Here is a 14,372-nt window from a genome sequence, read left to right on the forward strand (position 1 = left end):
CCTGGGTGATGGAGCACAGTGAAACAACCTGTGCGAGCAGGGTACCTTTCTGGTCTCTTCTCAAAGGCATTTTTACTTTTATACCCTTGAGCCTGAGATGGGTGTGACCTTGCCAGTTCCTGAGGTGCCCTCAAGTCATCTTTCCCAGTCTGGGGTAAAGTATTCAGCATTTCTTTAATAGTTGTCATTCGTTTAAAAACCAGTTTCCTTAAGCTGTTTCACTTGCACTTCTCTGACCACACTGCAAGATTTTCACATCTTTCTGCTTTGCTTTCTGCTCCTGATTATCATTGTGAACTTGGCTAAAAACCATCCTACAATACCAATGTCACTGCCTGAATACTGTTGTGCCTTGAAATTTTCTCTGCCAGGTGAATCACTCCATCACATTTAAGGTCAGCTTCATAGAAAGTCTTAGGCTATGGAAAGAAGGTAGACAACTTCTTTGCCGTAACATGAATGCCCTCTAGTTCAATTTCCAATAGTCTTCCTCTTCTGAAACCCTATAGCCCAGTCTTTACTGTCCACAGGGCTATTAGCAGTCCAGCCTTCAGGGCTCCTACCAGAATCACCCATGAAGTTTAATTTACACCAATTTAAAAATTTTCCAACTTGCATCTCTAAAGTTGTCAACGTTCCTTGCTTGGCAAATCTGTTCTAAAGGCATCTGAACCACATGGTTAGCTTGAGACACTGACAACCCTACTATGGTTTGGATGTGAGGTGTCCTCCAAAAGCTCAAGTGTGAGACAATGCAAGAGGTTCAGACAAAAAATGATTGGGTTGCCAAAGCCTTAACACAATTAGCGAATTAATCACCTGATCAAGTTAATTGAGTGGTAATTGATGGCAGGTGGGGTGTGCAATTGATGGAGGTGGGGTATTGGGGGCATCACTTTGGGGTATATATTTCTATCTGGCATGTGAAGTTTCTCTCTCTGCTTTCTGAACATCATGTGAACCTCTTCCCTCTGCCACATGCCAGGTTTTTGTTTGTGACTAAAAGGCTCAGGGGTTACTCCAGTTGAACTGGGCTGACTGGGCTGCACGAAATAACCAAGAGACACAAATACCTTTTTGTTTGGGGTCACTGTGACGGCTCCTCTGACCTTAAGGGTCCACAGGAAGAGAGAGAGAGAGAGAGAGAGCACACGCTGACCCCTTTTATTGAGGAGAAGCTATTCAAATGAGGCCAGGGGTCAGGTTTCAGGGGGCTGAGTCTATCTTCACGAAGTCCGCTGTCAGCAGGTTGACTGACACCTGGGTAGGCCACACCCAAGGGCACAGTAAGAGAAGGGGACACACACACAAGGCACTTCCATGGAAGATTCTAGCCTAAACAGGGCAAGGGGTTATATTACAAAGGAACAGGTGAGCGTAGCTTCACCCATGGGGCTGTAGCAAGACACAGCCATGCACGAGACACCGACCCTTGAACCCAATTAGGGTGGAGAAAGCTCTGCCACATTTCTGTGACTGAACGCCTCAGCACCCAGTCGGGGAGTGTGACCCAGTCATGGGCAAGGTTGGTCTCCCACATCCACACTCTTCTGCCATGATGTTCAGCCTCACCTTGAGCCCTGAGGGATGGAGCCTGCTGTCTGTGGATTGAGACCTCTGAAACCATGAGCACCCCCTAAAAAATTCTTTTCCTCCTCTGCAGTTGTTCTGGTTGAGTATTTAAGTCATAGCAGAAAAAAAAAACCTGACTAAAATAAACCCCAGTTCTTATACCAATTTCTGTAGTCCACTTTTTCTTCACTGTGACAGTTTCACAGGTCTCAGTCCATGAATGCTGACTCCATAGCTCTGGGCCCAGGGTGAGGCAGAACAGTATGGCTAAACGGCATGGAGAGGAATGCTGCATAGCACATGGCGAATAGGAACCCTGTCTGCCTACAGCTACCACCCAGTTAGTCCACATCAGTGGGAGGACCCACTGAATCCGCTAAGGCTCTCATAACCCTACCACTTGACCTCAGAAAATTCTTTCACTGTTTAATGCATGAGCTTTGGGGGAATACCTCACATCCAAAGCATAACCCGCCCTACCTGGGTCTCTAACCTGTCCCAGGCCTTGGGCTCTCCTTGCTCAAGGCCACTTGACTGACCCACACCTCAGACCAACTTAAACCACTCTATACTTTCTTCCATCTAAAAAGGGCATTAGCCTTGTATAATTATTCTAGAATCAGACACTTCAGATATTTAAAGTATACAAATCAACGGTTTTGGTATATTCAGAATCAACATATCTATAATCACTATACATTTTAGAAATTTTTCTTCACCCTGAAGAGAAATCTTGTACCCATTAGCATCACTGTTCATTTCCCCCAACACTTCTAACACTAAGCAATTAGTGAGCTACTTTATGTCTCTATATTTGGTTATTTTAGATGGGTGGAATTATGTACAATGTAGTCTTTTGTGATTAATTTCTTTCAGTTTGCATTTTTTCATGGTTCACGACGCAGCATGTATCATTAGTTCCTTGCTTTTTGGTAATTACTATTTCATTGTACAAATATACTACATTTATTGATAAAAAAAATTTTAAAAAAAGGGCATTAATGTCCCTCCACATGTAAAAGAATTATTACCTACAAAGCTCTTTAACATTTACTCTCCCATCTTTAAATAATGTAGATCTTGCCTCCATCAGTGAAGGTTTGCAGACACGTGAGAGGTGCAGACTCCCCTGGTATCCACTAATCATCCATTGCCCCGTGGTCCAGGCATCTGCTCACTTAATAGAGGATGTGTTGGATTCTGATCCTTCATCAAAACAAATCATAAAACATGGGTGAAAAGAATCCAGAGGATCTAACAAGTGCTAAATCCAGAGGCCCAAAGAACCCCATGGCTTAGCGTCACCAATAGAGCAACACGTAAGGCGAACGGCCCATGTGTTGGTCAAAGGAACTGGCTGGCCTACAGATGAGGCTGAGCTCCAAGCTCACACTGCTTGTCAGACGACAGTGACCGGTGAACATGAGATCCATGCCAATTCAATCCACTGAACAGAAAGAACACAGTTCCACGTGCCAGAGGACACACCATGACTCAGACGGTGTGTTCTCAGCTCTCCATTACTGGGGTCAAAACACCTGTGACCCTCAACTTGAAAAGAGAAAAGGTTGACTTTGCCCTTGGGCCTGTGGTGAGACAGTACATCATGATGGGAGGATGTGGCAGAGGAAGCTCCTCACCTCTTGGCAGCCAGGAGCCAAGAGAAAGACAGGATGAGGCCAAAGGAAGTGGCTGGCCTACAGATACGGACAGCAGCAGCTCAGGTCAAAAGTGCACAGGCCCCTTCTTCCTTCTCTGTTGATATCAGGGGTTCTCTTGTGTTTGCCAAGTTTTCCTGTGCTTCTCTGTTCTCCTAGATTGTTTTGATCACCATAACAAAGTACCGCAAGGTGGGAACTGAAACAACAGGAATTTATTTTTCCACTATTCTGGATGTGAGGAGTCTGGGGTGAGTGGTAGCACGTTGGATTTTTCTTGGGCTTTTCTCCATGACTGTGGAAGGTCACCTGCTCACTGTGTCTGCACATAGGGCCTGCTCTGGGTGCTCGTGCTCTCCTTTCCTCTCCTTTAAGGACCTCTGTCACATTGGGATTGGATCAACCAAATGGCCTCATACCCCATTGATCAACTCAACCCAGGCATTGTCTCTAAATACAGTCATGTCCTAAAGTCCTGGGCTTCAGGAGAGCAACACAAAAACTTCAGGGGGATATAACTCAGCCCGCAGTGCCCAGATCAGGGTAAAGTCCTAATTCCCTGCAAAACACAGTCTGCTCCACTCCCAGCCCTCGTGGAACTTTGGGAAGAGGCCACCATTCTCTATCACGTCAGGGCATTTGCAGCATTTCCCAGGAGGTACCTGCCCCAATGCAGTCAATACCTTGCCTCCAGAGAAAGGACACCTTACCATGAGGGACATTCTCTCACCCTGTCCAGGTCACCAGCAAGAACTCCTGTCTGCAAATCTGATCTCCATCTCCATCCATTCATGTGGGTTACATACAGTCCTCACTCATGTTTATGTTCTTCCCTAACTTACACTGTGTATGCTCCAGTAACATAATGCAGAAACATGACTTCCGTCTCAAGATGTAGAAATGTGAAATTGCTCGTTTGTGCTTGCTCTCTCTCTCTTTCCCCATTCTCTCACTCTGGCTGTCTGTGTGTGTGTGTGTGTGTGTGTGTGTGTGTGTGTGTGTGTAATTTCAGATATAAATTAGAATGTGCCATATAGATGCAAAACATAAGCATGGACAATACTCAGAGGGATGATTCAAGGGCTGCTAGATGGCCAGGAGGAGTAGGAGCTGCTGCCAAGCGGGCTGCGGAACATGTACCAGCAGACTGCTCCGTGAGGCTGGCAACAAAGCCTGGACTTGCCACCAAGATCCTCCTCAGTGCGTCCTGGCTTTGCTGCACAGCCCGGAAAGCCCTGTCCTGCCCTGGAGCTTGGGCCAGTCCACTGGGCCAGGGGCTGGCTGGACCATGTTGGGGCCCAGGAAGCAGAGCCCTTGGGACAGAAGAGAGGTGGGCTGGGGTCAGGGCAGAGGGAGGCTGGTGGTGAGGCTGGCACCCTCAGTGCGCAGATGTGACTAGTTGACAGGCCGAAAAGTGAGGAGGGGACAGGAGGCGGGTCTCAAAACGAAGTGGTACACCAGCTTCACATCCTCCTGGACTAGTGTCTCCACCTGGAAGGATTTCAGCACCTAGGACAGAGGCGGGACTTCCCTGTGGCCTGGGCAGCAGGCCCAGGTGCTACCCAGCCTCCTGCCCAGCTGCTCAGTGCAGCCACCACGCTGCAGGGAGAGGAGCCTGCGCAGGACCCGCCCTCAGGGAAGGCCCCGCCCCATCACGCACACACGCAAGTGGTGAGGGTTGGGGGCTGCTCACCCCGCTCCATGACCCGCTGGCCCCTCCTGGTTCCGCTCACCCCCACGCACCACTGACGCCCTTCTGCTGAGCCCCTCCCAGGCCCACTCACGTGGTGCAGCAGAAGCAGCATCTCCACCTCTGCCAAGCGCCGGCCCAGACACTGGCGCACCCCGAAGCCAAAGGCCAGATGGTGGAAGTGCAGTTGGCTGTCCAGCCAGCGTTGGGGGATGTAGCGCTCAGGATTAGGGAACAGCGCGGGGTTTCGGCCCATTGGGTACAGATACATGTGGACCAAGGTCTGCGGACAGGTGCGCAGGGAGGTGTCAGCTGCCTAGCGAGGGGATGTGGGAAGGGGCCATCTGCTGGGGTGGCCTTCGGGGCTCACTCACCCCAGCTGGGATGTGGTAGTTCTGAAGCACCAGATCTGAGCTGGTGGTTCGCTCCAAAATGCTTCCTACTGGGTAGAGCCTGGGGGTAGGACACCAACAGGCAGGGCCTCAGGGGGACAGCTCCCTCTTCTTCCCTCTGTCTGCTGCCCACCCAGGACCCCCAAGGGTGCGGCAGCCCTGCTCACAGGATGTGCTTGCACCTCCTAGGCTCAGTGAGCCCCCAGCAGCCTGAGCAGCCAGGCCCAGGAGGACATGGCCGGTCGTGCATGGGACTTGGGAGTGCAGTCCCAGAGGAGAGGGGCACCCCTCCCTTCGGGCAGAGCAGGAGGAGCTGAGGAGCTGCCCATGCCTGCCCCCCACCTCCAGTGAGCAGAGGGGCCAGGGCAGGTGGGGAGGGCCAGCCAGCACCTACCGCAAGGTCTCCTTGAGGGCAGCCCGCAGCAGGGGCAGCTCTGATGGGGCCCTCTGGGGGTTTGCAGAGATGCTGGCCTCTGCTGCCAGGCTCTCCTGGCGTAGGGCCTCCTGCACATTGGGGTTCCGAGCCAGCTCAAAGAGCGTCATCACCAAGGGGAAGGCTGTCTGCAGGAGCCATGGGGGCAAGGCTCAGACCACGGCACTGGCCATGCGCCCCAGCCCCAGGGCACCCCTCCATGAGAACACCCTCCCCTGGAGGGGAAGGGCGTGCCCCAAGCAGCACAGAGCCCTGGCACCCCACAACTCAAGACACCCATGTCCCCCTGACTCCTGCCCTGAGTCCTGAGGGAACGACCTCTCGGGGCCCAACCTAGGCCACCTCCTGCTGTCTCCTCAGGGTCTGATTGGCTCTCACACCCTGCTCCATGGCCCTGAGGGGTGACCGTCTCCAGGAGTCACAGGTGCTCTGCAGCCCTTGTCCATCTGCTTGCAATGGCTGTCTGCCCGGCTGTGTTCAGACCCCTCTGACAAGCCTCACTGTCCCACCCTGAGCAGGCCTTCAGACCCCAGCCAGGTCCTCCTCCTGGATCATTCCTGGTACTCCAAACATATCTGCAGCCCCAGTTGGAGATCTGAGGCTCTGAATCTCCAAAATGGCTCCTTCCAAGGTACCTCTACAGTGTCCTGAGCCTCAGAAATGAATTAAGCACTCTCCTTAGGCCCCAGGGCTTCATTCCATTCTCTACCCTGGTGCTCTGCAGGGTACATGGGAATCCACTTGGAGCAAATGTTCTTGTGGCTGATTGGTCTAGCCTTGGATAAAGGCCTGATTCACATGCTCCTTTCTAATGGGAGCCCTGTGTCTTGTGTTTCACCTAGTATAGCTGAATTCCCAGCCGTAGATCACTGCATGCCAGGGCTCTCCCCAAATCCCTCCTGTCATCTGCACTGTTCCTCAATACTTATTCCAGACTTCTCCCCCAGGAGCCCACTGAGAACTGTCTTCAGTTAACAGCAATATAGCTTTAGAGAAGCAGGGTCTCGATTAGGGGTTGTGGGCAATTCAGCATCAAAGGAAATTTCTGGGGAATCAAAGTGATCCTCTCTCAATGCCAGGTACACTGGTGCCCTGACCGTGTCCACACTCCCTGCTGTGAGTTCAATAGTATTGGCCTTGATGGCATCTAGTGACAAGTCCCCTTGGAAGATCAGGTCAGCCACAATGCCACTGTAGTCCTGAGGGAAGCTGCGTGCAAGTTCCTGATGCACCTTCTGGATGCAGTTGTTGGCTGCGGGGAGAGGAGAGGCCTCAGGCCTTAGTGCTGGGAAGGTGGGCTTCACTGTCAATCCACCCACCAACCCAGCGCCTCCTCTCCCTGCTCCTCAGTGTTGTCTTAAGCCTGGCCACACCACCAACTCTGCAAGGACCCCGAGGAAGGCGTGGCCCTTTTGTGTGGACTCCGTGTGGCTCTGGGTGGCGGTAAGAGGAAACCTGGATGACTGTCCTGCCCCGACCCACAGCCCTGCCTGGTCCAGCCCTTACCATACTCAGAGATGTAGTCCCAGGCCTGAAAGTGTTCCTGCCACACCTGGGAGCTCATCCAGCGGGACAGGCTCTTGGGCAGGAACATGAGCTGAGCAGTGGACTGGAACATGGCCTCCAGCGCATGAATGAACTTCAGGCTGCCAGCGTTCTGGTGTGGGCCAAAGAGGCCCAGCCGCTCTCCAAAAAGAGCGAAGTTGCTGGCTGCAGAGAGGATGGCAGCCCTGAACAAGGGCAGGCCTGAGCCTCAGCTGCGTCCTGCAGCACTCCACCCATCCTGGCCACCTCAGAACCCTCGAGGCCAGGAGCTCCCCCAGCCCCACACCTTCGATGGTGTAGTGGAAGATGCTGGTCTGGGCATCCAGGGTCAGGCTCCCCCGGGAATTCTGCAGCACCTTCTTCTTCAGGGCCTCGGAGAAGTCTTTTGCCACCTCGTCCACCATGGGGATGAACTTCTGCACGGCCTTTCCTGACAACACGACTGGATTCAGCCGCAGCCGGTTGAATCTCCATTCAGCTCCATTCCTGTAGGGCAGGCAAGGGCTTGAGAGGCATCCCCAAGCATCCCACAGGTCCCCAACCTGTCTGCCATATTCCTGGAACCCAAAGGGACTCGGTGGTTCCAAGGATGAAGGCGGGCCGAGGGCGAGGCAGCTGCATGTCCTGGCCTCACCTTATTCTCTGAGTGACCTTCCTGTGCTGGGCGATGGCCGTGGAAGTCTGAAATGGGGATGAGGGCAGGTAGCCCTGGAGTGCTGGGAGGCCTGTGGGCTAATTCCTGGGAGCTGCCAGGCACACCCTGCGTCCACGTGGGCCCTGCCTGGGTGGCCAGGCTTTCTGCCAGGGTGGGGGGTGACGTGAGGTCAAGTTTGCCTGCCTGGCCCACACCATGCCTCAGGTGGGAGAGGCCAGGCTGACTCCTCTCCTCCATGTCCTTCCCCATGGAGCTTGGAGAGTGGCACCTGCTTGCTCCCTGAAGTGTCCTTGTCTTCTGTAGTGCAGAGTCCAAACTGAATCTCCCACCACATCCACCCACCACATCCCAAGCACACGGGGCCCCGGGAGCTTCTGGTGCCAGTGGCGGGCAGGGCTTTGCAGCCTGAGCCACAATCAGGCACACACGCCTTTCTCCTCCTAGGGCAGTGCCTCCCATTCCTGATGGTGAGAAACATGGGTACATGCCACGCCAACGCCTGTGCCCACACAGACCTCAAACACATGTGTGAAGACACTCATGTCCAAGAGTATGCACAGTGCTGCATATAACCCTAATGTGCACGTGCATGCACACACACACACACACACACACACACACAGGTTCACCACTTCCTTCAGGGGCACTGGCTCTCCTTTCCCCCAGACCCGCCCTTCACATCTGGCCTCTGCATCAGATGCCCTCCATGGAGGGCCCGGCCCAGCAGACTCACGTGCATATGCCCTGCTCTTCCCCAGAAAATCCACTTCCTGACACGGAGTGTGGGACTCTTCAGCCTGTGGTTCTTCTCAGCACTTCCTGCTCTTTATGGCAACCTCTTTGCAGCTGACCCACCCTGAGCACCATCTTCTCCCCGCTTCCCTGGGCTCATTAAGGAGCCACCCCCTTGCTGCTGAGCTGGAAGCTCAGGGCCTTGCTGCTGAGCTGGAAGCTGCCTTGGACCTCCACCATGCACATCCCCAACCTCCTGCCCGTCACTGTCTCCCCAAAGTGAAGGCTGACTTGACCCAGGATACAAGGGCCCTTTGGGTGGTGGGCCAGCCCTGGTGGACTTCAGATTCTGGCCCATGCTGCCCACGGCTTTGGTCCTGGGATTTCACATCTCTGGGCTGGTTTTCTGACCCACAGGAAGGAGAGCCACCCAGCAGCAGGAGGGGACATGGACCAAGGCCTAGGGCCGAGGGAGCTCCCTTCAGGGAGGGGCTCAGTGTTCCTTGTCTAGCCTGTGCAGACCCCATGTGCCTTTCTCCCCCACTGCCTGCTCCCCTGCCCAGGACATCCATCACAGGAACCCATCCATGCTTACTACTGACACTGTCCACCCACCCGCAGAGCCCAGGACATGTGTCCTGTGGTCTGCTGGTCTGGCCTCCTCTCCAGGCTGCCCAGTGTCAATTCCACTTCCCAACCCAACCCATTGGTGCCTCACAGCAAGAATACGCCCAGGGGCTTCTGTCCACGGTGCTCTCTGTAGACCAACCAGGGCTCCAGGGGCTTCCGCCAGGGCTGCAGGCTCTCCATCTGATGCAGCTTCTCAGCATCTTCAGGCAGCATCACAGATACTATCTGTGTTCTTCCCACTTCATACCTTGGAACGTGCACAAAGCCCTGCTGGATCCCACGTCCTCTCCTGGTGCCCCTCTGGAGACCAGTCAGACCTCACCCTTCTCCTGGACTTGAGCCTGCCCCACAGGAAGTCCCCGAGCCTTCTGCCTAAGCCCTCTTCCCCTCTCAGCTTCCTCTGAGGCAAGCTTTCCTTGTGCACAGGAGGAGTCCTTGTCTCCACTGGCAAAGTCTCAGGACGGTAACCCACATGCCCCCTCCTGCCTTGTGGAGGACGAAGACCACCCATGTTCCTAGGGAGCAGGAGCACCGTGTGCCTGGCGAGTGCCTGGGCAGCCAGCAGAGAAGGAGGTGCTGGGCATCCTCAGCGAGGGGCTTGGCAGGGCTTTACCTGAAAATGGGTCCCAGCTCCTGGAAAGCCCGGTGCATCTGCAGGTGCAAGTTCTCCTGGCCCCGCTCCTTCCAGATCTGTAGCACCCTCAGCCACTTGTTGCCTGCACACTGGGGTATGGCTTCAAAGGGCAGCACTGCCTTGGCACCCAGAGCTGCACTGGTGCCCAGGGCTCTCACCTTGCACAGGCACAGCCAGGACCCTGCCAGCCACACACCTGCCTTTGACCTGAAAGCCATTGTGATGCTCCCTCCACCCCCGTTCAGCCCAGTCCTTTTTATCTCACCCAGGGGCCCTCTGTGGCCAAGGATCACGTCATGGAACAAATTGTCCCTGGACCTGCCTGAGAGATCTGGGGCACTCATAGCCGGGTCCCCAACCAAAGTTGGAGGCAGGAGATGGCCTGGTGCCTGGTCCCCATCTCTGCAAGGCTTCCTAGTGGGCTAGAGACTTGACTGGGTGCTAAAAGTAGGTGGGAGCAGAGGCCTGTCCCTTCCCTCTGCAGGTTGAAGGAGCAAGATGGATGGATCCTTTATCTAATGAATAGATTAGAAGTCCTTGGATTCTTTTAATAGACCTTATTTTTTTTAATTGACTGTAATGAAAATAACCTCAGAACTGCAGAGCATATAAAAGCATTATGATTCTTTCTTGTCAAATCTAAAAATATTTTATTGTGAAAGAAATGGAAACTTTTAGCTATTTTTTTTGGAGACACAGGAAGAATACTGAAGGCATCCCAACAATGTACTCACAATGCTTGCTAGTGCCACATAGGCTCATACCTGTCTTTTTCCTTCTCTGGGAATTATTTCATTCCTGGAGCAGAAGGTCTCCAGACCAGACACTGTATGGGGTCTACACTGGTCCAATGGGGCAGCACAGCACCCTTACCTGAGGTTTCCCTCTCTCCACATCTCCAGAGCTCTTAGAATGCCAAGTGCTGCTTTTGCTCCAGTGGTAAGGAATGCCTAGTGCAGCCACAAGAGTTCCCACAGGAATAAGATGACAGAGAGAACTGGATCACTCAGAAACCCTGTTCATTCATGCTGTCACTGATTTAGGAAATAATAAGCATTCCATGTGCCAGAGCATAAGTACAGTACTGGGTACGATGTGGGTATAATGTACACCATCTCTGTCCCTTGGAGTTCATACTGCAAAGTTATTACCAAACACTCGATCCTTGTCTCCAGTGCCAATAATGAGGACATCGTTTGGAAAAAAAGGAAAGAAGTTTTATTGCAAAAAAGAAACATGGGGGACTCCTGTCCCTGGGGGAAACAGAGGGTTTCAAAAGAGATTCAAGGGCTACATTCCAGGTATGCCTTGACAGATGGGGGGAGTGTTGAAATTCACTTGCTAATTTGGGAGAGGGAGAAGAAAACATGTCCCTTTAAAGTAAGCCTCTGTGGCACAGCAGCAAGGGCTGTACTCAAAAGCTTGAGGTGGACCACTGTTCCAGGGATATTCTAACCATGCAGTCAGACCTAAGGAAGTGCGCCTGCAGGTAGAAGCACTTCCGGTGCTGTTGGAGCCTGTAACAGGAGAACTGGTTTTTTAGAGCAATTTTAAGTCACCAAAAACTCAAACAGAAAGTACAGAGGAGACCCATAGAGCCCTTGCCCCTGCACATGACAAGACACTCTGCACCCCAGAGATCTGCTGTCACACTTGGTCACCCTGAGAGACATCACTGTCACTCGAAAGCCTCCGTTTGTTCACATTTGGGCATGGTGTACATCTTGTTGGTTGACAAAGGTAGACTGGCAGTGCCCACCCGGGCATCTTGGGGAAGCGCTGTCTTCACACCCTCTGTGTCCTGCTTGGTCACCCCTCTTCTCCACTGATCCTTGGTAACCGCTGACCTTTCTACTCCCCTACCCCCAGGGTTTCCTTCCAGAATGTCATAGAGTTGCAACCATACAGTTTGCTGCCTTCCTGGCTTAGCTTACTTCACTTAGTAATTCAAATTTAACTCCATGTCTTCCTGGCAGTCCATTTTTTTGGGGGGGGGTACTTGGGATTGAACTCAGGGGCACTTGACCACTGAGTCACATCCCCAGTCCTATTCTGTATTTTATTTAGAGACAGGGTCTCACTGAGTTGCTCAGTGCCTCCCTGTTGCTAAGGTTGGCTTTGAACTCAGGATCCTCCTGCCTCAGCTTCCCAATGTGCTGGAATTACAGGCATGAGCCACCACACACAGCGGTCCATCTCTTTTGCGCACTAAGTAATATTCCATTTTCTGCATATGCTGCCCTTTCTCCATTCACCTACTATAGAACATCTCCACTTCTTACAAGTTTTGCTAATTATGAATAGAGTCACCAGCAGGTTTTTGTGGGAATTTTGCTTTCAACTCACATGCATAAATACCAAAGGGCAAAATTGCTGGGCTGTATGATTCTGTCTTCCAAAGTGCTTTGACATTTTGCATTCTCACCAGCAATGAATGAGAGCTCCCCTCGCTCCACAGCTTTGCCAGCATTTGGTGGTGTTACTTTTTTGGATTTTGCCATTCTCTGAGCTGTGTAATGTCATCTTTTTGCTTGAATTTGCTATTCTCTAATGACACGTGAAGATGAGCTTCTTATGTGTATTTTCCATCTGTACACCACCTTTTATGAGACGTCCATTCAGATCTTTCGCCCACTTTGTGACGTGACCTTTTCTTGTGGCTGAGTTCTGAGAACTCTTTGCATGCTTTTTTAGACAGCCCTTCGTGGGAGGTACCTGTGGTTAACATGACCTCTCCTTCGCTCTCGGGTCCTGTGCAGAGCAGCAGCTTCTCCCTTGAGGCAGTGCTGCCTCTCCACCCTTTCCTTCATGGCGCATGCCTTTGCTGCTGGCCTGAAGTCATCACCAGACTTAAAGTCATCAGGTTCTCCCCTGGGACATGTTCAAGGAGCTTCCTGTTTGCCATTTACATTTGGATCGACAGGTGGAATAAAGTTTTCTGAGGGGTGGAAGTTCTCTGTCTTGGTCCCTGTATCTTTGCGGTGTGAGGATGCCCACTCCATCCAGCACACTGATGTGCACACTGCATTGTCTTTGCTGCTTTGTCAAGGATCGACTCTCCATCCAGGCCTGAGTCTGTGGGAGAGCTTCCTCCTCTACTCGTTGACTCTATCAGTCTGGTTTTCTCGAACACCATGCTGCCTTGGTTATTACAGCTTAACAGTACATCTTGATGACAAGTGTGTGGGCTCTCAGATGTTCTTCTCTTTCCCTACGGTGCTGGCCATTCTGGGTTTTTCTTATTATTATTAACTTTGGAATCAGTTAGTTGATATCCACAAAACAACGCTCAGAGGTTTGGACTGAGGTTGCTTCGAGCCTACAGATGAAGTTGGGAAGGACTGACATCATGGTAACCCCCGGGCGTCTTCCTTCCCTGAGCATGGAGCACCTCTCCACTCGCTCCGGGCCTGCTTGACTCCCTTCACCAGAGCTCATTTTCTTCATACAGGTCTTGTGCCTACTCTGTTTTTAGGCCCAGGCATTTCATTTTTATGATCCCCAATGAATATAATATTGTGTTTTTAATTCCAATTCTATTTTTCAATTGCGGATACCCAGAAAAACTATGGGCTTTGGGATAACTGCCTTTAATTTTCAGTATTTTGTTGACTCTTTCAAATGCTCTGTGTGGATGATCACATAACCTGTGAGCGGCATCTGCTTGTCTTTCCTCCCAATCTAAGTTCTTCTTTGCTTTTCTTGTCACATTAGCTGTGCTGCACAGGAGTGGTGGGAAAGGCCTTCCTTGCTTTGTCTCTGATCTTAGCAGGAAGTCTCCCCCTGTGTTGCCATTACCCTAGTGCTGCTTAGGATTCTCCTAGTGTTCTTTAACCCCGCGAGGAAGACCTCCCTGTCCTTTTCCTTGCTGACAGTTTTTATCATGAGTGGATGTTGCATTGCGGCCCATTCCTGTTTTGCCTCTATTGATATGATCATGTGAAGTTTCCACTTTGACTTGTGAATCGTGTCAATTGATTTGTGACTCTGAACCAGCTTTCCATGCCTGATATATATCCACCCAGTCATGGCACATATTTCATTTTCTACATTGTTGGACTCCATTTGTTGGTATTTGTGCATCTATGTTCATGAGAAAAACTGTTCTCTGATTCTTTCCTTGTGACATCTCTGGTTCTGGTCTTGGGGAAATGCTGGCTTCACAGAATGCACAAGGAAGTGCACCCTCTGCCTCAGTGTTCTGGAAGAGATTGTGGAATTTCCATAGGATTTCTCTGTATGAGGGTGGGAAGAACTCATAGTGGGTTCATCTGAGCCCAGTGCTGTTTGTACTGGAAAGTTAATAATTATTGATTCAATCACTGTAATAGATACAATCTGTGTAGGTAATAGGCTTCTTGTAAGATGTGGGCAAAATTTTCCTTTTCAGGAATTGGCCCATTTGGGGAGGTCATCAAAAGTATGGCCATG

General features: G+C 51.7%; 1 protein-coding gene across 1 annotated transcript; it reads right to left on the bottom strand.

The window, feature by feature from the left end:
• Nucleotides 1-4,625: 4,625 nt before the first annotated feature.
• LOC308633531 (cytochrome P450 11B3, mitochondrial-like) lies at nucleotides 4,626-10,159 on the bottom strand (the record flags this gene model as incomplete). The annotated part of the gene is made up of 9 exons (XM_081266382.1): nucleotides 4,626-4,739; nucleotides 5,015-5,203; nucleotides 5,295-5,373; nucleotides 5,707-5,873; nucleotides 6,843-6,997; nucleotides 7,252-7,455; nucleotides 7,577-7,776; nucleotides 9,396-9,554; nucleotides 9,921-10,159. The coding sequence occupies 9 exons, from the start codon at nucleotides 10,157-10,159 to the stop codon at nucleotides 4,626-4,628; spliced, it is 1,506 nt and encodes a 501-aa protein (XP_081122508.1).
• Nucleotides 10,160-14,372: the final 4,213 nt, after the last annotated feature.

Source organism: Spermophilus citellus (genome assembly GCF_964194105.1).
Source record: "Spermophilus citellus genome assembly, chromosome: 14".
Classification (NCBI taxonomy): domain Eukaryota; kingdom Metazoa; phylum Chordata; class Mammalia; order Rodentia; family Sciuridae; genus Spermophilus; species Spermophilus citellus.